The sequence below is a fragment of the Lutjanus erythropterus genome, chromosome 5 (genome assembly GCF_056507025.1).
Source record: "Lutjanus erythropterus isolate fLutEry1 chromosome 5, fLutEry1.hap2, whole genome shotgun sequence".
Lineage (NCBI taxonomy): Eukaryota > Metazoa > Chordata > Actinopteri > Lutjaniformes > Lutjanidae > Lutjanus > Lutjanus erythropterus.
Genome location: NC_139321.1, coordinates 2,336,098 through 2,362,046, shown reverse-complemented (window position 1 = coordinate 2,362,046; position 25,949 = coordinate 2,336,098). Strand labels below are relative to the sequence as shown.

The 25,949-nt window shown below is 41.5% G+C and overlaps 1 protein-coding gene across 1 annotated transcript in view; it reads right to left on the bottom strand.

Moving 5' to 3' along the window:
- Positions 1 to 11,772: 11,772 nt before the first annotated feature.
- Positions 11,773 to 25,949, bottom strand: part of LOC146326306 (uncharacterized) — a 214,495-nt gene continuing 200,318 nt past the window's right edge. The window contains exon 3 of the mRNA XM_084718540.1: positions 11,773 to 13,986. Coding sequence (XP_084574666.1) covers positions 13,562 to 13,986 — 425 coding nt within the window. The 3' untranslated portion in view covers positions 11,773 to 13,561. The remainder of the gene's footprint in view (positions 13,987 to 25,949) is intronic.

The following is a 25,949-nucleotide window of genomic DNA, read 5'->3' as shown; positions in this document are numbered from 1 at the left end:
GCTAGGGGGCGGGTTTACCTGGTCCCACAGCCAAAGTAGTTAAAAAAGACGATCCGTCCAGAGTAAATGGTGCAAAATGACACGTAAAGAGCAAAAAAAAACATGATAACATGCAAAATGACTGGTAACAAATTATTAGGCTGCAGTTCTATTAATTTTTTTTATTACTGACATATTGACAGCATGACTCTATCTAAATATTTTAAATACTATCTCATCATTAGGACATAATTATATTGGGATTTTTGTTACCTCATAGAAACAATGCCTGACAGAATGATGTAAATTTCTTTATTTGTCAAAGTTTGCAAGGTTTCAAATGGAGCACTCACACAAAGAAATGTTTTCATGTGGTATTTTAGAACTGCGTATGTGTCCCTAAAGAGCTGTCAAGAATTTAGTTGATGTCACACTGATGTTATTTTTAAGGCTAGTTCTCACATATCCTGTAAAATCAAACCATAATCTTGTGACTGATCTCGTCAAGTCATGATCTCGAGATAACTGACCTAAAAGCATCCACAGCCGCTCTCGGCTTCCCTAGTTTCTAAACTCAGTTTGAGAGGCCTGACTTCCTGTTTGGGGTTGTCGCAGCTGATGTCACTGTTTGACCGTTGGCGTCAGATTCTGTATAGAAGCAGTTTTTCAGTTACGATGGAGTAAAGAAATAGAAAACACAGAGTCCAGTCTGCCTGCCCAGAAAACATCATTTACACTGCTGCGTATGGTAAAAAAACAGCAACGACCATTTATATTCATACAGTATGTCTATAGCAGTGTTGATTCCATAACATTGATAAAACAACTGCGACAACAACAAAAATGTATAATATTTATAAAGTTGGCTTGTTTCATGCTCAGCTGAGGCCTCGTTTTCAGAGACTCCAGCCTTAGTATAATACACAACCAAAAAACAGCAAACCACTCCAAACTTCATCACATGATTTCATGTAGAACAAGTCTGACGCTCTCATGTTGTCACCTGGGTCTGTACTTCAGACCTTTGCACTGATAAAAGTCACAGAATTAACTGACTGCTTTCATGAGAATCAAACTGAAACTATGAGACATGCAGCAGGTGTTTTTAAAGATTCAAAGACTCTTTCAGAATTTGGTTAAAGAAACTGGCAGAGTCGAAAATGACACTTTCTGTTCTTTCTGGAGGGAGAAACTTGGCACTCAGCCTCAAAAATATAAATCTGTTTGAATATCAGGTTGAGGACGGTGACACACCATCAAAGCAGTCGAGGATTTTGGAGTTTCATGTTTTATTAAAGGTGCACTCCACAGAGTTTGACTTGTCAAAGTCAATTAAGTACTCATGGAGAATACTACTCATCCTGCCTGTGAAAACAGTAGTATAATGTCTTTTGTGGCTGTGGAGGAGCTGCATCTGTGCAGCCTGATCTCATGGGACGGCGTGTGAATTGACATGTTACTCTCAAGGACATTTTGCGTTTCATGTCGACTCATTTTAAGCTCAACAACATTTAGTGCAGCGCATTTTATGTGTTCTGAAACAACAATAAGGTGAAATCTGTCGTCAGAGTCAGGTGACTTCTGTCGTCACGATGATCTTTGTGGTTAATGTTGTGTCGTAGCAGAAGTTTGATTAGGTTTAGGCATCAGAATTACCTGGCCAGGTTTACAAAAAGACTTGGGTTAAACTAAGCATGTTACTTACGTGAGTTAAGTTGCAAACATGAGCAGATGTAAGTACATGACTTGACAGAAATTAACAGGACCAGCGTGTACGATTTAGTGAGTTTGCAGATTGGTGGCAACAAAACTTAAAGAAAATGCAAAAGGCCATATTTAATGTTTTCCTGTAAAAACATGGCAGTGCATCATGGTGGAAGAGGAAAATGTCTCATCTTACAACATATTTATGAATATTATGTTCCATTTCTGCCAAAAGAGCTGGATAAATCTTAACTCATGTATTGAAGTTACAATAAACCATAGCTGACTTTTGGTTTCGGGCAGGACACAAGCGCTGGTCTCCTGGGTGAAAAGTTTCTCTTTTTTTTGGACCCATACATTCACCTTGAGCTCCTTCATATATGGACATTGTGGCTCTTTAAATTATGTCAAGTGACATTTTTTTCAATATCATTTTTGTGTAAAATCACACACCATCTTGGAGTTTTTGGTTTCAGAAAGATTGGCAGTCCTTGTCTCCTGTAAGTCTCTGACTTTTCGGGAGTGCAATACAAATTTGCTGAAGTGCCTCCTCCCAGTCTTTTCATTACAGGAAGCATTTCATAACTGCTAAAGGATTTTCATGTCAAAGATTTTTTTCCTTACAATGTAGGATGTTTAGAACTGAATGGCTGCAAATTAGAAATTTAAGGCATTTGCAGCTGCTGCATCTTTCACAAAACAAAAGAGTTGGATTTTTTTAAATTGAAATAGCAATAAAGTGCAATCTAAGTTGTATTACATCAGCTGTATGGAATAAAAAAAAGTTCAAGACAGGATTTTTTTCATTTCATTGTGCCAAACCTTTTCCTGATTCCTGCACCAAAACAAATTCTGTGAAGAAAACAAGGTGCCATCTTGAACTTTTTTTGTTGTAATACACTAAATAAAACATCATTTTTCCAACATTAGAAGAAGCAGCCTGATGAAAAAAGCTCTGTGTGACTGAAAAAGGCCTGAAAAGGTTACCTCAAAAAGTAAAAAGATGATGATCTTTGGATGAATAAAAAGAGTCTTATGGATGTCCCAAAAAATGTACACAGTTTACTTAAATGATCATTATTTTTCAGTTTCATATAATTAAACTTTTAATTTTAATGAAAGCTGCATGTTTTTTGTATTTCTGTGACTTCACCATCAATGCAAAAGTCCCAAACATAAAAACAGTGATAACACGAGAGAGAGAAAGTTGTTCTGGACTAAATATTAGTGGACAGAGAGAAGAGAGAAAAGATGAATTCACTGAGTCATAATGTTACTGACAGACTCATAATATCACTGACAGAGTCAGACTGAGGAGAGGAGTCGAGGGGAAAACATTGAATAAAAAGAATTCCTGTTGTGTGTATTTGAACTTAAGTGAAGTTTTCATTAAACTGCACAGACTCAGAAACCAAAAAAACATTCATGTTTCACTGTCATTTAGGAGCAGATTCCACCGTACGGCTGAACTCACAGCTACAACAACATGATTCATAAAGAGACCAGAAGAGTTTCACCACTCCGTCAGTGTCTACGCAAAAATATAAAAGTACGAAATACAGACTGCATCTCAAATTCTGCTCTGAATAAATAAAATAAAGCTGACGAAAGACTTTGCGTTGTTTAACTCATGTCGGGCTGCACACTTTGAACCTGATCTCACTGAAATTTATTTATCGATACTTGACACATTTTTACAAGTTCACATTACAATCAATGATTTAAGTTCACTTTTACCTTCAAAAACTGAGCCGGAACTTCACCAAAAAGCCCTGGCAACAATTTATCTGTTTTTATTTCAGTTAAAAGAAAGAAGTAAATGTAGAAACCAGAAAAGAAGCAAACTTTAGGTGTCAATTCCCCTTTAAAGCTGCATTAACTTGTATTTTGGCCACTTGGGAGCAGCAGACAAGTTGTAAACACAGCATCAAACATATTATTACTTAACATATTGGCAAACTGGCCAATATTCACTCTTCTTTTAGCTCCGGTTTGGTCTCCACCAACTCCTGAGATGAATATCTGTGTCTTATGTTCTTAAATGCTCAACTTTCTTCACCAGCGAGTCTGTAACGGTGTCTGTCTGTACCACAAAACCACAACTAGGAGCTAAAAGAGGCTAAAAAGCTCCGTAGAACTGCAGAATTATTTGCAAGCAGGTCCTTTGACCTCGCAAAGATGAATTTGATCCATTGTTAGTCTGAAAAATATTGATTAGTGCAGCTTTAAGAAATGGAAGCTGGGAACCGCCGTGTTTGCAATTATTTTTTAAAATGCCACTATCTCAAGATCATGAGCTGATTATCTCATTATCCCCAGATAGCAAAGCTTGTTTTCTCATAAAAAATGGGTTGTTTTGCCTTGAGAAAAACAAAAAGCTGTGAAAATTTATCACCTTGATCTGACATTTTCAGCCTACATCAGTTGCTGCAGTTGTCAAGACGACATCTATGCATAAACATTTTAAGTAATAAAAGAAAACAACTTTTTTTTTCTTGATAATGATTATCTCGCTATCTCAAGATAACAAAGCACCTTATCCTGATTTAACTAAATAAGTAAGTTGCGATCTTGACATATGAGCATTAATTGTAAACACGGCCGCTCGTGGCTTCTGTAGAATCGGACATCACAGCAAAAATAAGCGATTTGAGACGCAGTCTGTGTGTTTAAGGGAACAAAACATTCCTCTGAAAGTAGAGCAGTGGATTTCATACATAAATAATGCCTGTCAGTAGTAAACCAATATGTTTTTAAAAATAAACCAAAGCATTTTTAGAAGACATTTATGCATTTAAGTCATAAATCAGTAAGTTTATAAAGTGTTTTAGAAGTGAACCAGTGCACTTTACGTTAATAATAAATCAAGGGTAAATCAGTGTGTTTTAGTGGTTGAACACAACACTTTAAAAAATTGAGAAAAACATTTTAAATGGACTGCATTTACATTGTAAACCAGTGTGTTTATTAGAAATACATAATGATTTTTAGAGGTAAAGTAACTGCTTTTTATTAGTGAATGATGCACATCTGCACTGTGTTTTGAAAGCAAAGAAAAATTCATGCGCAGATGGATTAGAGCTGCACCGAGAAATACTCTATTATCTTTCACGAACATATTTTGATCAGAAATCAAATGAGACGGACGAACAGCTCTGTGCAGCCTCAGATATCTAATGGACGACTAATTGAGAGGAAGAGCAGCAGCTAACTGAAGATCCACGAGAAGATGAATCAATGAATGAATGTGTTTTATTCCTTCTCTCTATTTTTGTTGACTGTTTTCTCTCTGGAATATTTACGTAACAGTTCCCATACTTTGGTGATGACAGATATACATATATATTTATATTTTCTCTGTCACTGAAGCGGATTTGAAAGCGAATGTGAAGGCAGTGGGACGGGAGGTGGACGCTCTGCATGCAGAGACACCTGCTGAACACACACACGCAGAGGGGCTGTCAGTGTGTGTGACAGCAGCTCTCCTGGGGGTTGATGGGTAGTTGGTGGTGGTGGTGGGGGGGGTGTATTGGGGGTTCAGGTGTTCCTCCAGGGAGCAGGAAGTGTTTGTAGTTTGACAGGAAGCCTCAAGACCAAAAGGCTTAGGATCATCCCTATGCATACAGACATACACACACATATAAATATATACTGTGTGTACAGTGTTGACACATCCACGTGGTTGGAAATGCAGTACAGTAACTGTATGTTTTTAAAGCACTAACCTGAAGGGAAAATGTAGAATATTTTTTTGCTGAAAAAGATGCAACCAAGGCGTTGTTCAGGCAAATTTCTCTTTCTTTCTCAAATCAGATTTTAAGACAGACTGATCACACTGCTATTTCAAAGTGATCAGATTTGTTTAGTGTGACATCACCGATCTATCTGCATGGGTTGCCATGATAATGACACAGGAGATCCGTGATCTTGCCCTCCAAACAATCGTGCTTACACGCCGCAGTGCAGAACCCACGCTCAGCCACGCTGATGCACTTCCATCACCCTGACTTTTACGTTGTTGTGTCTCGCGTTGATGCAAAAGACACTTTGCAATCTGATTTGACCAGCAGTCAGAGCATCCAGACCAGGGTGCATCTGGGGAAATCCGACTGGGATCATATTTCAAACCAGATCCACATGTGGCTTGGAGCCGATTTGCAAAAATCACATTTCATGTGTGTTTTTTTTTTTTTTTCTGTCACGACTTCCTAAAATCAATCTGGTTTCACCAAAACCAGATTTGGGTTGGTAGTCTGTACAAAGGCCTTAGTCTTGTGGTTTTCAAACTAGGGTCTGGGGACCAACAAGGGTCCTTGCGCGAGTGGTATGGGTCCACAGCAGAAGAAGGAAAAAAATATTATCACATTTTTTTGGAAACTAGAACAAGTAAAGATTTATGGATGGCTGTTTTGATTGATTGTAATTTATAATCATCCTCGTTTGATCATTTATTGACTTTCAAGACTTTATTAACTTCAAACCCTAAAAAAAAATCCTTAGAAAAAGTCTGTTCGGACTGGGAGTTCATGGTCTAATTTGCATGCTTTCAGGGGTTCCATGGTTCATTCTAGGGAACAATAAGACCTTGGTTGTTAAAAAAAACTGAATTCTCCTCTGAAATGATCTAACTGATTACTTAAAGGAGAGGACTACAGACTCTTTTCTAACATGTTGCTGAGGCCGTTGACTTGTTCACAAATTTTCTCTACTTTCACACATAAAGCACAATTTGCTGCAATTAAACATACAGAAAAATTCTGTTTACATACACTAGACGGCCAAAAGTATGTGGTCACAACAGCTCCATTAAGATGTTATTTTTTTCAGTTTGGTATGGAGGAACTTGATTGGCCAGCACAGACCCTGAGTTCAACCACATCCAACACCGACTCTGATCCAGACCAGATCACTGATGCTCTTGTGTCTGAATGTGAGCAAATTCCTGCAGCAGCTTCAACATCTGGTGGAAAGTGAAACCAGATAAAGATGATGTTTCAGCAGATTATCGCCTGTGGTCATAGAATCACATGTTCAACTACCACGTAGAGATGAAATAACCTACTGTCCACACACTTTTGGCCATTTAGTGTAAATATTGTTGCTTTTTTTCTTCTTATTGCTGGCAGTGTTGTGTTTGCTCTGCTGGTTTCATACTTTGCTGTGAGCTAAAGCCAACAGCAACGCCAGAGGTCACAGAGAGTCATCCGGGGTCACTTTTCTTCTTCTGGGGTTAATTGGTGCCAAGGTGTTGAGGTTAAACTGACGCTCCATGACTCCGACCTCTCTCCTCTATCTTTACCTTAGACAGCATAACACAGCAGCCACCTGGGAGTCCGGCGGTCAGCCGAGCGGCGGGGCCAGCATCACAGAGAGGAAAAAAATGACTTGTTTATGGTGAAACTGTGAAGCGTGGCAAGGGGAAAAGGAAGGAGGAGAGTCGATGTGGACCTCCATGTTGGACCTGTAAATAATCAATCAAGCTCTGAGCGCCGGCGTTAAATCACCAGAGGAAGACGGCAAGCGCGAGGGACCGCGGCGGCGCCCGTGAACTGTAAATCTCTGTCACTGGGAGGGTTGAACGTCGGTTGAATGATGGTTGATTTATCTGCAGGGGAATACTGGGACTGTGACTGTGTGTGTGTGTGGTTTGTGAACAGGCACATACGTAGACAATAAATCAAATCACCTTCAGAGACCCGGGGAGTCGTGTTGTGAATCGCGTTAACATCCACACACACACCCCACACATCGAGCCTCACACATCAAAAACAAATGTATGTACAATAAAAACCAATTAAGCGGCAGAGCTGCAATGGGTGAGCACGACATCAAAAAAACAACAAAAGAAGGCAGAGAAAGCAGGGGAATGAAGCAGTCCGATACGCTCCGCGAAGGCGATTGTTTGCCTAATAAAACGAGATAGTGTGACCCCTGCACGACCCGGCAGACGGCCCCGTTTTGCTGCCTGTTTAGACTCTGAAGGCGTCGCAGCCCGGCGGCGGCGCTTTGATGTTCGCTCTATGATTCTGGAGGGTGAATGTTCACATCACACACGCTGCAGAAAAACAAATGACAAGTCATTTAGTCTCATATTCAGCCGTCGAGACATTTCTGCTGACAGGGGTGAGATAATCCCACGGCAGCTTCCTTTGTTTCGGAACATTTCTAGAAATGAAGACATTTGGTCAAATGAAACAAAATGAGGCAGGTTTGAGGCGGGAGGTAAGTTTGATTTCTAGAACTTGGTTTGGTTGGTTCCCCACGGGGCGGTGGACCGAGCCTGAGGACACCCATCCCGTCTCCAGAGGTGGGAAGTAGATTTTTTAAGTATGTGTTTTACTTGATTTATTTTTCTGAAAACTTTTTCTTTAACTCCTTACATTTTCAACAACAAGCTTGTTACTTTTTTGATTATTCCTATTTTGCATCATTGCACGCTGCCTTCACAACATCAAGGCTAATTTCAGCATCAATGGACGAGACAATAATACACAGAAAAGACGTGTCCTTGGTGTCTCCATCAGTGCATATCACCTACAACAACAAGATGAAAATGGCATTAAGATAGAAAAAGCTGTAACAGAGAGGGAGAGTGACCACAGATAAAAGGTCAGGTTCACTTAACTTTGCACAGAAACGGTTGGTAGAAATGTCTTCCAGAGTGTCTTTATACTTTTAAACTTTGAGTACACTGAGTACTAGTCACTGATAACTCCTACTGTTTGGTACATAGAAAGAAGTTTGTTAAGAAAAATGTTAGGCTGTAATCGGGTTCAGGTTGAAATATGCTAATGAAGGACAGGTTCTGGTCAGTTTTGGGCAGATTTTGTCAGCATCGGGCCTTGATGGGCTCAATTTTTTAGGCCAGATTAAAGCACTAATCTGGACGAGGGATGATGACAGATTGATTGATTAGTCATTCAGAACTTGAACGATCACATAAAATCAGAGTGAGAGTGTGTATTTGCAGCCCTAATCTCAACAAATTTATAGCTGTACATTTCAATATTTCTCTGAGAACATTTGAAGTGAGAAATGTGCTGTAACAGAATCTTGACTCGTATTCGATCAGCACTGTCTGGTTTGACCGTTTGATCTGAGTTTCGTGAGCCTGGCGTGTCGTGCTCAAAGAGTGTGAAATCTGCAGGTTCCTCTGTCAGCCATCATGTCAAACCTGCCCCGTATGAAATAAATGTTTGCGACTGGGCCGACCAGATCCAGGAAGGGGTGGTCACCCGTATCTGTCCGAGCAAATGAAACCTAAGGTGATGGGTTTCTAATCGACAAACCCGCTTCAGCAAGAAGTCGAATCAAAAATGTTTATTTATTAAAAATCAAATAAATATATATTAATATAATGTTCTCTGAAATCCACCACTATCATGTCACTTAGATTTAGAGTTAGAAAACTTAAATGTCCTCTGAGAGGCAATTTGTGCAACAGAACAGAACATATAGACTCATCAAACGCTGCTCGTCGCCTCGTTCCAGTTTTATAGCTGAATAGTATTTATATTTTGGCATGTAATCATATTATTTTATATTCACAGTCTTGCTCTGAGTGATTGCATCTATATTTTCTGTCTGTGTGCTGTAACAGACTCACAAATTCATCCAGGTCTCTTTAGGCCAGAGAGGAGATTTCTCATTTTCTAAAAGAATATTTTCTTGTTTTATTAAAACGTTGGATTAATAATCCTCATTTTGCAAGTGTGAATGAGTTCATTTAAGGTGAAACTCTCTCCCAACTTTTGTATCAACATGAGGCCCAGACAACATTTATGAAACTTGTGTATAAACCTGATTTATATTGGACACGGGTGATCTAATCCGACTCTACAGGCTGATTTGTTGCTTTGTTTTAAGACTTCAGGACTCTGAGACTAAATGACTTGCTAAGGAGATTTTTTGCAGCACACTCTCTCACCGTGTCTCTCCTTTCATCCATCCAGTCTCAGCTGGTGTGCATCACTACAGGTGAAATCTCACATTACCCTCAGCAGCCATTAACACCAGCCTCAGAATGAATGAACTTCCAAACCAGCTCGCTTTTACTGGCGCAAATTATCGCCGGTAATGTGCAGAGCCTCGGGTTGTAATTAGAGTTTCTCGTCTGCGCGGTGTGGAGTGGGTGTTAGTGGACTGAGGCCCGTACAGGTGTCATTAATCCTGTGTTCCTGTGCGACTGCAGCACGGTGGGAAGCGGCGCCCACCTCCCCCGCTGCACACAGCTAACGGGTTTAATAAATACTTGTGCTAAACGTCAGACGGCTCGGCCTCACACTGAGGAGGTAAAGAGGTGGGAACTAACGAGAGGCGACGCTGACCAGAGAGATCTTCCTTCAAGCTCGAAAACACAGCGGGAGAAACATTCGCCACAGTTACCACAAACTGCACACTCCAAACAGCACAGCTGTGGTGATCAGAGGTGCTCTGATACTCGCAGGACTGACAGTAAAGATGCAGCTGCTTCACAAACCACAACAGACATTTTAAATAACATGTCTTTGTCTTCAGCTTTAAAATCTCTTGTTGTGTGAATATTGTGGCATTAATTTCAACTGACATTGTGTTCATTTGTAAACGAGCTGTTATACGAACCTCGCATGCTGTAGCAACAATAAGTATTGTGATGTTGCAGAGGTGCAGCGTAGAAGTTCTGTTTCTGCAATTAAATAATATAAGTGTCTAAATTATTTATTCATAAGTTACATAATTTTCTTAAGTCTTGTTTCTATGTAGTTGGGAGCAGTTCACAGCATACTTACTTGCAGTGTTGGGGTACTTACATTACTTTTTTTGTTAGTTCTGCGATTCAGGTACTCACTTTTTTTTCTTTTGAGGCAGAGGACAGACAGCCTTCGGTCTCGGCGGACACTGAAATCATGGAGCATCTCAGTTCAGGTCTGGAAGCAGATATATTGAACAAATTCCCCATCATCAAATCTCTGTTCAAGTCAATACTCAAACACCATGCAGACTAGTGTGCTGCCTGCGAAGAGACTTTTTTTTAAACCTTGGACGTCTCTTCAGAGGAACTGTTGATCCAACACACATTTTAAGAAACTCCTCCTGTGTTCTCAAAGTGTAAACTACAGAGAACATTGTATGTGATTAGAAAGGCCTGTGCATCTGTTACAGTTTGCATGTAGGCATGTGTCTTGAGAAACTGCAGCTGCATTTTGAACTATGGTGCTCTGGTGGTTAAACAAGCTGTGAAATATGACTCTGCAGTTCACTGTCAAATCATGAGGACAATATAACGAGCCCATGCAAGAAATCACAAAGTGGATTTCATTTCTGGTAACGCAGAAGTACTCCAACCAGTGACGTTTCTACATTTTAATGGCAGTGATCTTGTGCTGTAATGAGTTAGTTTTAAAAGTAATGTTCCCTAACACTGCTTGCTTGGTTCTCCCTACAGCTCCCCAATTTCCTTCCAAACTTTTGAGGATGTCCCTCATGTTGTAAGCTTATATAGTCGTCATTACCTGTAATGGTAGGTGGGTTTTATCCCACCTGTTTTTTTTAATTTTAATGGATATAACTTCCGTTTTATTTTTTTATACGCACAAATAAACAACGTAAAACACATCCCTGTTATAAGGTTTGGTCTTGTGACTCAGTCTTGGAAATTTGTCTTGACTGCTGACTGGAGGGGAAACCGAAACCTCAAGGATGTCTCTGTCAATTCTGGTCCAAAAAAAATAGGTTGTCGCAAAAAATACAACCAGTGCAAGCATTTTTTGCAGTCAGTTTGATATCAAACTGACTGAGTTTGATATCAAACTAACTGTGAACATTCATGTTCCCCAGAGGACGAACTTCAGTGACCTTTGACCTCCTTGTTTCTTTGAGCACCACCATAAGGACGGATTTCAAAAACTAAACAAGGTAGAGTATCTCCAGAATTAAAGGATGGATTTTGATTAAATTAGCCATGAATATTCACGTTCCTCAGAGGATGAAGTACAGGAACACTGGTGACCCCTGGATCTTTCTCCAAGCAAATTATTATGCTCCTGCTGTAACTCATGAAATTCAAGTATGCCGTGACATTTACTGATCACATTCTTACTCCCCAGAGGATGAACCCTGTTCATTTCAACTTGCGACCTTTCCTCTCGTGCCACATTCAGGGCAAACTTTAAATTTTTACCTTGAACTACCTCTAAGCTAAGAGAGATGTCTTTTTTTAAAATTTATTTATCAGTTAATTTAATCCAGAAATTCAGAAAAATGTCAAAAATTTCCCAGAGCCTGAGGTGAATGTTTTAACAGAAAGTTTTCTCTGACCATGACAAACAATAACCAAAGATTTTCAGGTCACAATGACTTGAAACATTATAAAACCACACATAAAACAGCTAATTTTCACATTTTATGTGGCAAGAACCAAATATTATTTAATATTTTAGAAACTTAAGTGATTAATCTAAAATGTTTCTTGAAAAATTTCTTTGTTGATGGACTAATAATTTCAGCTCTACAATGAACACTGCAGCCTGCAGGGGTAGCTGTCAGGACTTTATCTTTTTAGACTTTCCACATGTGAACATCTGTTTGACTTGTGAGATATTTGCACAAGGAAAAGTAAGTGTAATATTGGAAAAGGAAAATTTCATTCTTACACATGAAAACTATAATGGATGGATGTTTTCTTATGACTTTTTTTGGAGAGTTTTCTGTGAGGATAAATTATCAAACACTTTCATGTTTTCATTTCATGGTATACTACTGACAAGAACATTAATAATATAATTGTTACTTGGATACTCAGCTGATCCACTGAAGCACTTCAGAACTCAGATTTTTTCGATTCTGAATTTCTTGGTATCTGTGCACCATGAATGATTTTGCCCCCTCATGAACCCAAATTGTGTTGTAAAGTTGTAGAGGAGAGAAAAATAAAAAGTCTTGTGTTTATAACTCGGCACCGTCGGTGATGCTCAAGAGTCCAGGTTCCTGCAGTGTGACGGCGAACGCAGCGGCGCCGTTTCTCTGTACATGCGAAGGTTTGTAGTCGATCAGTCCGACATTACATTAAGATCTCCAGACAGCACGACAGCCACGGATCCACACTTACAGCAGTTTCCTCTGTCACTGTTTGTAGTATTTACAGCTCTGTACACTGAAAAAAGACCTCTTCACGGCAAGAAAATGAACAGACCTGAAAAAAGTTCTCAAGAACAACTCCGGAGGCTGGAAAACAGCTGCGGTTTCTGCAAACGTCTTACGTTGACGACAAGCTGTTCCTGATAAAAACGAGCCCAGTTGATTTGATGCAACTCGGCTCAAAAATGTATTTCCCGGAGGCTCCGAAGTCGACAGAGAAAAAATAAAAAATAAAATCAAATAAATCAGAAAAAAAAATCAGGATAGATAGCATTACACAGTATACTTAAGTAGGATTTACAAGATGTACTTTTCCTTCTCCCCCCGAAGGTGTTTTTTCTTTTTCTGTTCCAACACAGCAACATAGCCTAAAGCAACACACAAAAATCCAACTCAAATACGTGAGTAGCTAAATAGTTTCCCATTAAATTATCACAACGATGTGGTGTAGTTTACATTCCTTCCGCAGCAGCAGGAGCCGCGTGTTTTCTTCAATTTGATTTTAATTCTATTTTACATTTGATTGGTTTCTAGAGGGGGGTGGCGGCGGTGGCAGTGGGCGAGGTGGGCGAGGGTCTAAAGCCTTGTACGGTGGATGCAGTTATAAAAAGGAAGAAGGGGCGTCGGTGCTGCGGCACGGCGAGTAATAGGCACAGGGAGCGGCAGTGAGGGGGCGGGACAGGTGGTGGCGAGCAGCGACGGGGATGATGAGGAGAGTGGGGACCGGGGTTTTACGGGGATTTTAAGGTGGAGAGCTGCACCCTCACAGGTAGATCTCCCTCTTGGAGGTCTGGCCGGTCGGAGTGGTGGCTGAGTGGTACTCCACCGTCTGGCTCAGTGGGATCTCCTCCAGCCCACAGTCTTTACCGGACGAGTCTCCACCTCCAGGGTAGGCACTGCTGTAGGGCGTCATGAACCGCATGCTTGCCACTTTGGAACTGCTGCTGCCGCCGCTGCCTGTCCCGCGCTCCTCCGTCGTCAGGGGCTTGGGGCTGCCGTTGGCCATCAGCTGCTCCTGCCCGTCCATCTCCTGGTAAGGCACAAAGGTGGAGAGCTTGGGGGCGTTCTTGGACACCTTGCGGTTGGGGGAAGGCTGACCGGGCATCCAGCAGGAGTCGGAGTGGCCGAACTCGGTGCACTCGTGGGTGCAGTTACCGGTCATCGCCACGTCGGGAAGAGGCCTGAGGTCTGCAAAGAGAAAGACAAAGAGACGAAGGGAAGATGAGTGACCTGGGAACAACAACAGAGGATGAAGCAGAGATGGAGATGAAGCTGAAGTCTCATGGCAGAATTCAGAAGATTGATCCAAGAAACACGGACAAAAGCAACAAAACATATTTCATCAAGAGACTAAAGTTTCAACACAGACTGTGTCTTCATCAGAGTATATTGGACTTATGTCACTAATCTGTGTTCTGATGTAATTTTCTCAGCACAGAACTTTCTCAGTCCTCCACAATGGTTGGAGGACACCATCACATGAGTTACATTACACAAACTACACAAGCTTTCCAGATGTTGGAAACTCTAACTAGATGTGCATCAACTCAACTGACACAGAACTTTTCAACACTAAACTGAAGATCAGTTTCAGCATCAATGCTTATGATCATCAAAATCATCATCATCATCAAGACATGAAGAGTGCAGGTATTGGTATTTGCAGATATCTAAATTCAGATAGTGGAATCATCAGAACTGAATAAAAGTGGATCTCTGGTTGGTTGGAGTATTGTCGGTCTGTGGCCTCTGGTGACTGCTTCCCTCTTAAAATCATTTGACTGACTGGTTCTGGGTCAAGGTCATTCACACACTTTAAAATCAATTCTGTAAAAGAGAGATTTACAAAATTCTCAAAGCTTCATAAATTATACATCCTCTGAGTTTTACAATGGTACCATTTTATTGACTTCTGATCTTTACCAGCAAGTCTCTAAGTGTCTGCTGTAAACAAAGCTAAAAGCTGAAGAGTTGAAACCCCGTCCAAGTCATATTTTTGAATACATATGGTGGAGATTGTTACTGAAATTGCACCAGACTTGGGCTCCAGATTGGACAGACTGGCGCTATGCAATGATAAAGGATGTTTTGGTGAATTGGAAGTTTAATTAAATGGGTGGAGACACGACAGATGGATTATGGGTTGTGATTATGAGTTCTAGCATTATGATAAAGTGTCTACAAATGTTTCTGTCTTTTATTTTATCCATTTTGTCTTTCTTTTTATTGATATTAATGTTTATTTTTATGTGTTGTCTCGTACGGATGCTTGTTTGTGCACTGTGATTGTGTTTAATGCCTGGCTGCAGCACAATTTCCCTCGAGATAATAAAGTTAAGAGTCAAAGTTGACAGTAAATAGAACTGTATTTGACAGAAGACAGATAAAGGTTTCCAGTCACAAACATTGGCATTTCTGTGTGCAAAGATCTCTGTGTAAATGTTGCTTTTGTCACCTTAAAACCAACAAACCTGAGAGCGCAGTGTCACAGTTCAGCAGCGCACAGGCTGGCAGGAGCTGGAGATGTCATTATCCCTTTATCCATGCACACACACAGAAATTAATTAAAGCTCAGTGTGTATTTTTAAAGTCACTAATAGTTCACAAAGTGCCAGGAACGTTGCTTAATTTGTTGCTGAAAGACGGAAACCACATATCAAACAGCGGGTGCTGAGCGTGAAACAGGATCGGCTGATTTAAAGGAGGAAAAAAAACACGCTCGGATTCGTTAAAACGTTAATTATGTTGCACAAACAGCCAATTAAGACAAAAATAACAACACTGTAAATGTTTTTTCTGAACCTACAAGAAATGATGCGCTGAAAGGTGACAGATACAGAAGATGATTAATAAATTATTTAATTTATGTCTTCTTTCATTGATTTTGTGGATATTGAGGTCGTGATTTTGCCTTGCAGGTCTTTACTTGTTCTTTTAATTTTAACTTCAATCCTTTGAGGCGGGCAGACGGACAGACAGGAACTGACAGACAGACGGACGCAGGGCTGAGTTCGCATTTAAAAAATCACAGCTTAGAATGGAAAAAGGTCAGAGATGGAAGCAGAAATATCAATGCGTATGCAGAAAGTAACCTTTCTTCTGTGCGTGACATTAGATCATTCTTTGATACTGGAGGCTGGAGGCTGACGGGGGGCGGAGGGGGTGCCGGCTCTCCTGGGGAATGGCGCTTATTTCCCAAAATGCCCTCTGCCTCATGCATAATTTAAATTCATTGCCTCCTTTTTGCAAAAGGAGCTACAGTCGGCTTTTCTGTCTGTTTGCGGGTTGATGTGTACATTCTAATCCCGTGGAGTGCTGAGTAGCGACCGCGCTCCACGTCTTTTTTCTTTTGCCCTCCCTCCTTCCCCTCCCCACATTCTCACGCCCGCTACTGCCGTGGATTTTAGTTTTTAAGCACTTCCCATGCAAAAGCAAGGTGCTTGCAAAAATGTTAAGTCATGTGCGAGTGGCTGCTGAGTTCAGAGCGGCTGTTTAATAAGTGCTTTGCCTCTGAACGTCGTGTCAGCAGCAGGCTTATAGAGCGCGGACGCCCTCAGAGCTGCACGGCTGAACAAACTCTACACTTGACTCACAACAGAACAACAACAGAAGAAGGACTCAGCAGCCAAGTTCAGCTGGGCTGCAGCCTGCAGGGAAACTTTGTTAAACAACAACCAAGACCCCTGACTTAAGGTCTATAAATGCTATTGGAAGCTTTTTTTCACCTTTAGTTTCAGTTAAGCATTTTGTTGCCAGTAGTAACCGCAGTTCCACAACAGTCGACTGACAGAGATGCGTCCAGCATTTTGTCAATATCGTGAGTCGGGAAATATTGACAGCCACCAATGACAGAAATGGCATTTTCTGCCATTTTGCATGAAAAATAACTTAAATGATTAATGGATCCTCAAAGTAGTTTAATTCTTTTTTACCATTTTACCGGTCAGACAAGTGAGCTGCCAGATTTACTTGCCTAACATGGCATTTTACTTGCTGTGGGCAATCCTAATTATTAAGCCCTGCTGTCCATGGTGCTGAATCGGCCAGGGACTTTCCATGTCAGAAAAATCATGACTTTTAAATAAGTTGGTTCATGCCCCCATCACCCAACTCCTTAGTGTTAACTCTAACTCTAACTCAACTGCAGGGAGTATGCATTTTCGGAGCAATGGGCATATTTTATTTATAGAGCAATTTTCAAGCAATAAGCACAAACTGCTTTCCAAGGTCAGGAAATTAAAGACATAATCATCAATTTGAAACATCTACTGCTGGGGTTTCAGAATACTGGGCAGAGTTTGAAAGTCATGGACATTTATTTTCCAGGGATAGCCCGGTGACAGATGCTATCAAGTTGCATGATGGGAAGTATAGGTCAAGCCTTTCTGAGCATAACTCATATTAATTGCAAAAGGTCTGTCTCCTGGGTGCCATGCCAATGTTCAGACAGTCCATTATTCCCAAACCTCAGAAGTCCAAAAAAATCCCACTGGACGGAAAGCCCATTTGTCCAACAGCCTGATATCCAGAAGGGCAAAACCCGGCTGATTCAGCGCCATGGACAGGGCTGGAAGTCCCGCAACTAGCAAGAGTAGGGAGAATCTTTCAGACTATTGGGGTTTTGGAATATTGGGCTGTTGGAACGATAGAAGATGTCCTCTTGTCTTTCCAAGTCCTTCTAAAGTTCAGTCTGAAAAAAAACCCACCTCAACAAAAAAAAAACAAAAAAAAAAACAGGCTCATTCTGAAAGAAGTGCATTTTGAAACAGCTTTAGGAACCATCCAACGCCTGAAAATGTGTCACGTCATCCATCTTACTTTGTATTTCTCTGAATATCAGTCCTCCTGAGTTCAGTTACAGATGTTCCCTTCTGGAAGACTCACCACTCTGTCTGTTTCTGTTTGTCACTTATACGAGCTCTCTGACACTTGTCAGAGCGGAGCGTCTTTCTCAGGGGAGCCATCTTTGAACAGGTGATGTTTACGAGTATAAGAGGAGATAAACAGAAAGCTCACCTTCTGTTCAATCACTCCTGCAGTGGCAACTGTTGCTCATATTACAACTGGTCTGCTTTACACCTACATATATATGTGTGTGTGTGCATTTAATGTGAATGTACAAAACAAACTGGCTCTATGAGAAAACTCTGTAGGTACCAGAAAAAATCCTCAAAATGCACTTGACATATGACTCAATATTTTAACAATAACTAATTTAAAAAACATAAAACATGCACCAATCAGAGTGTGACCCTGTGCTCAGGCCCTCAGCACAGCGATCTGTAGCTCTAATCACAGGATTTAGCGCTGGGCTGATGGGGGTCGTGTTTGTCCTAATTAAGCACAAGAACTAATTGGCTCTGGTTTGAGATGAAGCTAATTGGCGAGCATGATGGGAGGAAGAGTTTGGGCGGTTAGGGTGGGTTGTTGTGGCTAAGATGTAAGATCAATAATGGTTTTGGCTAATAAGGCCTTCCTCTGGTGGTGGACATGAGCGAACTGCTGCCGCCACCGCCACTGCTCCTCACCTTCAGCCCAGATCATCATCAAAGGAGATGTGAAGGCTGTTCAGATGCTGATGAAGCAGTGTTTACTGCTGCTCACTCTCATTAGTGACTGAAGCACAAACATCACCATCATCTGAGAACTCTGTCACCTCGAGAATAAACGTGCAAACAACAGACAATTAATACAGACTTTGATTTTTAAATCTTCTCTAACAGTACAGTAACTGTGATTATTTGCTGCATTTTTGCTATTTTATTTCTTGGGCTGTTTTAAACTATCAACTCTGTTGTTTCTTAAAGACCAAATATGACTACATTAGTCTCTCCATCAGAATTTTGTTGCAGAATGAGATACATCAATACCTGGCCAAGTCACCATGAAATTCCCTGCAAATATTAAAAGGATTCTGGTATTGTCCCTTTTCCCCTGCACCGCTTGGGCCGCCACAAGCTGGTCTTTAGCCCCAAATTGTGCCCAGCACCTCTAACCACCATTATTTTCTTGTTTTGCCGCAGAAAGTTTGTGGTCCCCTGTGAAGTTTTATCCTCAAACTGCAAGCCTTCAACAACACGATGGTACGGTTTCACAAATGTCCCAATTCCTTTATGCTTTTTAGTTCAACATTCTATGAAAACAGCACATGGTGCTCGTCGCTAGCTACCGGTATCTTAGGGTTCCTGAATCCAAACTGCAAACACGAGGGCCAGACGTATCTGCCAGAGCAAGAGAGACCCCTGAGTTAAGGGGTCCATGGCCTGAAAAATGCTGTAGCTGCCATGTGTACATGTTGCAGGAAACGTTAGCACTGGATGTAAAAAGCATGATGTCGCACTTGTGTAGGGTTGGACGATGATGACTACATTCCTGCAGAACACTTCCTCTTGTTTTGGCTGCTTCCTGTTGGGGGTCTCCACAGGGGATCATCCGTTTCCCGCTGGCAAACCAGGCAGACTCTACCCAACCCGGCATGGAACCGACTTCATGATCCGCATGTTTGATTTGGCAAAGGCTTTTTACACTGAACACCCTTCCTGATTCAACCCACCCCAGTGGCTGTGTTCAGTGTCTTGCCCATGGACACTTTGACATGTGGACAGGAGGAGCTGGGAATCAAACCGTTAACTCTGTAATCAGTAGACAGCCGTCTTTAGCCCCTGAGCCACAGGAGTATGTTCAGGCTGGATGCTTCACACTGGTGGGTGTGCTGAATGCTGCGGCCTCACGGGGACGCTGCGAGGGCTTTAAACTGTTAACGTTCCATTAACCGCAGGGAGTCACATGACAGATGTGGCAGCATCAGTCGGTGATTTCAGCTTTCTCATCAGTACTTAAGGGAAGTTTGAAAAGTTCTGAGGTAACCCCTGGAGGAGGGAACGCTATCTCTCCTGCTCTCTGTACTGTACCCTCGGCGAAGCTCGGCGGCGGCGCTGTCAGAGGGCCGTAACGCTGAATTCAAGGTTGCCTCTATTAGTCAAGGCTATTTAAAATGGAGTAGCCCTCCTGAGTTTTTCCCCCTGTAGCCCTTATCTGCACTCCTGAGTTCCAGTTAACCCCAGGGACCCTCGCTCGCCCTGACGGCCTCTCTCTCTGCATAATACACTCCGCTACCTTGGTCACCATTTTCCGGTCAAACTAATTAGATTTCAGAGTCCCCGCTTGGGAAGATGTCAGTGGTATGAAATGAAAATAATTTCCAGATGAGTATCTGACATTTTACGCTGTCGACTAGAGTAAAGAGCCCGGGCGGATTGGCTCCCTCTTTTCCCTTTTTTTCCCTCCTCCTCTTCTTCTTCTTCTTCTTCTTCCTCTTCTTTTCCGCTCCATCACTTTAGTCGCAGAGATATGCTAAATCCTCGTGCTTCCCCTCTCTCTGCTCAGTCCTGGGTGATAAATGGAAGCGAATGTACACAAAAGAGAGCTTCTATTTTTTCTGCTTCTGCTTGAAGTGTTAATGTGTTTAATTACTTTGAAGCTGGATTCTGTGTGTGTGTGCGTGTGCGTGTGTGTCTGTGTTGCAGTTAAAGCTGCAGCAGGAAAACCTTCAATTAATGCCTTTTCTCTGTCAATGACAATGGCTCCAATTTATCTTATAGGAACAATAGAGGAGCGAGAGGAGGTGCAACTGCTCTGAACGCTCAAAGACGCCCAGGAGAAAGCGAACGACATGCTGCTGCTTCCCCCGCTGCAATCAGCGGTGACGCCAGCAGCCCACACACACACGAGGATACCTAAGCTTTAGAGACATGTCGCTGAGTTAGACTCATTCCCCGGAGGCTATAACCACAACGCTGGGATCAGTCTACACAACAGTTATGTCTGTTTCATGTGTTTGGGTGGTCATAGTGTTGGATCAGGTGATCACGGCGTCTTTTATTTCTGTCTTGACTTGAGTGAAAGACATGTCAGTCGATACTATAGCATTTGCACCAATGTGACGGTCTGAAGACACCATGCATCTGAGCTACTGACCAGAGATACTGGGATTTAAACAACAGAACATGCAAAATATTTCATTTAAGCCGCCTCTAGGATGTCTAATAGGTAGAACAGGTAGACAAGTTGTGAAGATCTGTACAAATTGGCTCCTTCGTCTTGAAATGACTTGATAATTTTACCTTTTATTTCCTCTGTTCTTTTCTATCAGTTGCAGACATAGCAGAAGAAATGTAGAACAGAGCATCAATATTTTAAAATGCTGTGCATATATCACTGACTACAATTTTAGTTTTGTGTCCCAAAGTGTTGCAGTGAGACAACAACCACACATACTCGGCCTTCTTCAGTCACCTCAGCCGGCAGATCACCACCTCCACGTTTCAATTGTTCCAAAAATATCATAGTCTGTAAATAAAACTTAAATAAGTAAATCATGTTCATCTGTCAAACTTTCATCTTCAAACCATTGTCCTGATCATTTTGTTGAGGTGTGAAGCATTCTTATTGCTGTGAACATAAATACTGCGGTGACACGTGTGTGTAATGCTACCTGATAGCAGCATTAGATAGACAAACCTGGCAGAACGGCACTAAAGACAAGTTGTGATCACTCTGTTGTTTCTGGCAACCAGCTGTTACCAGCAGGATATAACTGACAGGTGTGTGTCTGATACGACTTCCATCTCAGAAAAATTCCTTTTCTTGGTTTTCTTCTCAGTTTTTGCCATGAATCACTGTAAAAAAAAAATCAATCAGCTGATTACAATCCATCAACCTTTATGAGGTTTGGTTGAATGTGGGCGTGTAAACGGTTGATCCATGTCGGCACATTTCCAGGTGGACTGACTTCTAAAGGGAACACTGACTGCAGGGGTGCACAGCATGGCTTTAAAAGTCTGATTAATTTTTGGCGTATGTCATTTTCAGCTCTCATGTGGATGTACACTTTCAGCATGGCTCCTGCACACTGTTGTATACATGAGACCTCAAGTCTTTCCGTCAAAGGTCTCGTACCTTTACTTCCAAGTCAACAGTCATCTGCATGTCATGCTGTCAGGAAACAAAATGTTTGAACAAACTGTCTGCGCTGTCAGTTTTCTCATCAAAACATTGTCTCCTGTTGTCTTCTAGCTGTCATCTCTCATTTCAAGCATGTTGAAATGCTACTGGGCTGCTGTTACAGTGTTGCCACAGGATGAGTTTCTCCCATTGGTTGAGCCAGCCTATTTAGCATGTACATCACATTAATAATATCTATAAGTGCATATCCATGCTTGAAAGTTAATAATTTATGTTCACCTAAATTCTAGTAAACAGACTCCAGATCAACACATACACACACAGATTTAGCACGTCTCAGACACTTGCACATATTAACACCTGCCTGTGTCAGTTTTATTGCCTCATGAGCTGATTTCTTGTCACACAGACCTGACAACCATGATTAGAACCACTATTTTATCAAATTCCATCCCTGGATTGGCACTTCTCAGCTACTGTTGGGTTCACATTACACTTGATGTTCCTCCTGACTGTCACTCATCAACAAAACCCTGAACTTAGAGGGTCAATCCACCTCATCCAGAGTATCATGACCTCAGACTCTGATAATGTTCCCACCGGATCTTACCGACTGTATCTATAGCTCAGATTTTATTCTGAAGTAACAACAGTGTGGTTGTTTTTACTGAGCAGTGATGCAAACACACACCGCTGTAAACCTGAATCTGTATTCATGGTCACACACCATGTCAGTACAAATCCTCAGTTCAGTAATGACCACACACACACACACACACACACACACACACACGCTCCTGTCTTGTCTTATGTGTACTTTCTATCAGAGGTTCAGTGTGATCCGGGTTTGTCGGTGTGACTGTGCTCGATGTTCTCATAAAGATTTTACAAGCTGTCCCAGAACTATTACATAACCATACTTTAAAATGTGATGATATCTGTAACAATAAAACACTGTAATTAAACTTAACTTCACAAGATAATCAAAGAGATAATGGTGACTGAAGAAAATCACTAAAAACACTAGTATATCTTGTTTTTCAGTGTGCAGTGTTTCAGACTGATGGTTCTGATTTTTGGTTTTGCTGCTTGCTGCTCATCCTGTTGCTCTTGTCCAAGTAAAATAAATCCAGACAAATATTTGATATATTGTTATGACATTTGGTGCAGATATTTGTGGTCCACAAAAGATAAATCTGCAGGATTTTGACCTGCCAGAGGTGGAGAAAAGTCACAGGATCAACAAACTTGAAAAAGTAAAAACTACAAATGCAAATGTCTCTATAGCCCAGTTCAAAGGAAAGAGTCACAATGAGACGTGGAAAACTGCAACTACCTGCCATGTGCTGGTCTGCAGCATCCTGACAACCTGACAAGTTTATACCAGTAATTCTCAAATAAGGGTCTGTGGACCCCAGGGGTCCGTGGCACTCTGTCAGAGGGTCCATGAAAAGTTTCCAGATTCATTCATTTAAATTGTAAAGACATAAAAATGTCTTTTTACAGAAGGCTTCACAGTTCAGTAATATTCTCATCCACATACAGTCCATTAATGGCAGTAACCTGCTCTGTCTACACGGGTACTCTGTGTTGGTGCAGAGTTTTTAAATACATGTCTAATATCATTCTAATTATTTTTTCTTGTGTTGTTCTTTCACATAACTAAGCAGAAGATGTCACAGTGATGTCACAGTGATGTCACACTGATGTAGCTGGTGTTAATGAAGAACTACAGGCTATTGCAGCTTGGATTTCTACTCTCCTCCTCTGGGTAGCCAGGGGGCTACATGAGTATCCTTGTCAGCTAATGCTATGTTTTGATCAACAACCTAAAAGCAACAGGCTGGGGTGGTTATAACATGGTTATAACATGGCTGCGGGCATGTAAAGCTTAGACACAATGCATCCTGGGACATGTCAGCAGTGTTGACACGGCTCCACAAGCAGGAGAACTCAGCTTTCTTGGTAAATATAGAAGCAAAACGTACCGACTTTTCCCTTTAAAAAATGATTCATATCAATATCATGTCTATGTGTTAATGCCAGAAAGAACTGCACTGGTTGGTCTTTTCATAGCAGGAAATACAACTTTTTTTAAGCACAAAGACAAATTCAGGTTAAAATCATTTTTCACTGTGTGCTGCTTTCTAGAAATCATAGTATTTTTCTTCTGTCTTTAATTTTTTTCCTTTGTTTCTCACTTCCATCCCTCTTTTCTTTGTTTCCTCTCCCTCCATCAGTCTTTTCCTCCCTCTGTCTGTGGTTTTGTATCTCTCTCTTTCTCTCTGACCCCCCAGTCTGTCTCTGTGTGGAAACCTTGCCGGCTCTAATTAAACTTTGGGCAGATTAGAACTTTGCCTTGTCAGTCTTTATTCATGCTTAAACAAGTTATTACTTTTTGAGAAATTAAATTAGCCGGCAATTAATTAATCGACACAGAGCTGGGAAAGAGGACGGAGGGGAGGAGGGATGGAGGGAGGCAGGGAGGGGAGGTGAGGGGAGGGAGGTGAGGGGGGAGATGAAAGTGGAGGAAAAGAAGACAGGAGGGGGGGGGGGGCGGGGGGGTTGGCAGAAAATGAAGGAAAAGGAAGACAGATTTATCTCAAAGATGGAAGGAAAGCAAAAAAAGAGAATTATAGATATTTAAATATCATCATTTCTTTCACTAATTAGCAGTAGAGAGTGATGAAGATGAAAAGTGTTTGTTTTTTTCTTTCAAACATCAAAATTTGATGCTTTCAGAAGTCAAAACTAACCCTTGCTCCTCCTCCTCCTCCTCCTCCTCCTGCCTCTTGCAGAAGAGTTATCAGACAGACAACCACTCCTTCCATCCTCCTGGTTTTCCAAATCCAAAATTAATTCACCCTCTGACTTCTTCTGAAAGCAGAACAAACACCAAACAGGCTGATAAAAAGAGAAATAAAGAGTCTCTACTGTGTTTTTCCTCCTGCTTCTCGGTCTGATGGGTTTTCTCTCTTTCTTCTCGTTTGTTTAACGGTGGCGGTGTATCCTCCTGCTCCTGCTCCTGCCGGTGACATCGACGTATTGACTGACACGTTTAAAATTAGCCCCCCCCACCCCCCCCTGGCCCTTCAACCTCCCCTCTGTTTCCTATGAGGTATAAATCCATTTCCTGCTTTAAAACCCCCGGTGTCCAACCAACCAAACGACAGAGCAGCCGAGGCGAGAGTCGATGTGAAATAACGGCGGTGCTGACGGCAACGCACTGCAGCATGTGAGGGTTTATGTGACCTCGACGTGGAGCGATGGAGAAAAGAAAGACTGAAAAAAACAACAGCAGGGGGAGAAGAAAATGTTTGTCCTCCGTCCTCTCTTGACGGACTGCTGGTCAGTCATGCTGTTACACTCGCTGTGACGGGTGTGTGCTGTCCTCCTTCCTTTCTTTTTCCATCCAACATATTTCAATTGATTTTTGTCCAAATTCTCAACACAAGTCCGTCCTTCATTCATTCTCCCCTAACATTTTCTGCAGGACAAAAACTCTGATACTGGTACTCTAAAAAGCCCTGCATGAAAGGCCGCTGTCGTCGAGTTAATGTAACCGGAAGCAACTGACAGTACAAGCGTACCTCTGTGTAAAGTTTAGTAAAGTGATAATGCTGAAAAAAAAAAAAAATAAATAAAAGTGACAGTCTGTTTAACTGCCCGGCTCGGGGCCGATCACTGCTTTATGTGTTGTGCCACTTCGCCGCATTATGGCCAAGGTAGGTGTGTCTCGCTGCCTTCCGTGGTCCTGATGCTCCACAGGTCAGTGAGACCAAGACACCCCGTCTGCTTCGGCCGACGAACCATCACACTCCGCAGCTGTGGCATGACACAGTGTTTTTCTCGCCCTGTGATTGAGAGCCCAGTCTCTCTCTCTCTCTCTCTCTCTCGATATGTGTGTGTATGTGTGTGTGGGGGGTTAGATATATAGATATAGGTAGGCATATATTAAACACTTCAGATGTAACAGTAGATTTTACAAAGATGCATCTTTCCTATTATCACACTGAGAAATTATCATTTTAATATCATATATTCAAAATGTGACACATCAAACAAAACTCTAAATGCCAAGGCAAAGCTGGGCAATTTTATTTGTATAGCCCATTTTTACAAATAGTTTGTGTCAAAGGGCTTTACATTGCATCATAACAACATCCTCTGCCCTTAGACCCTCACAT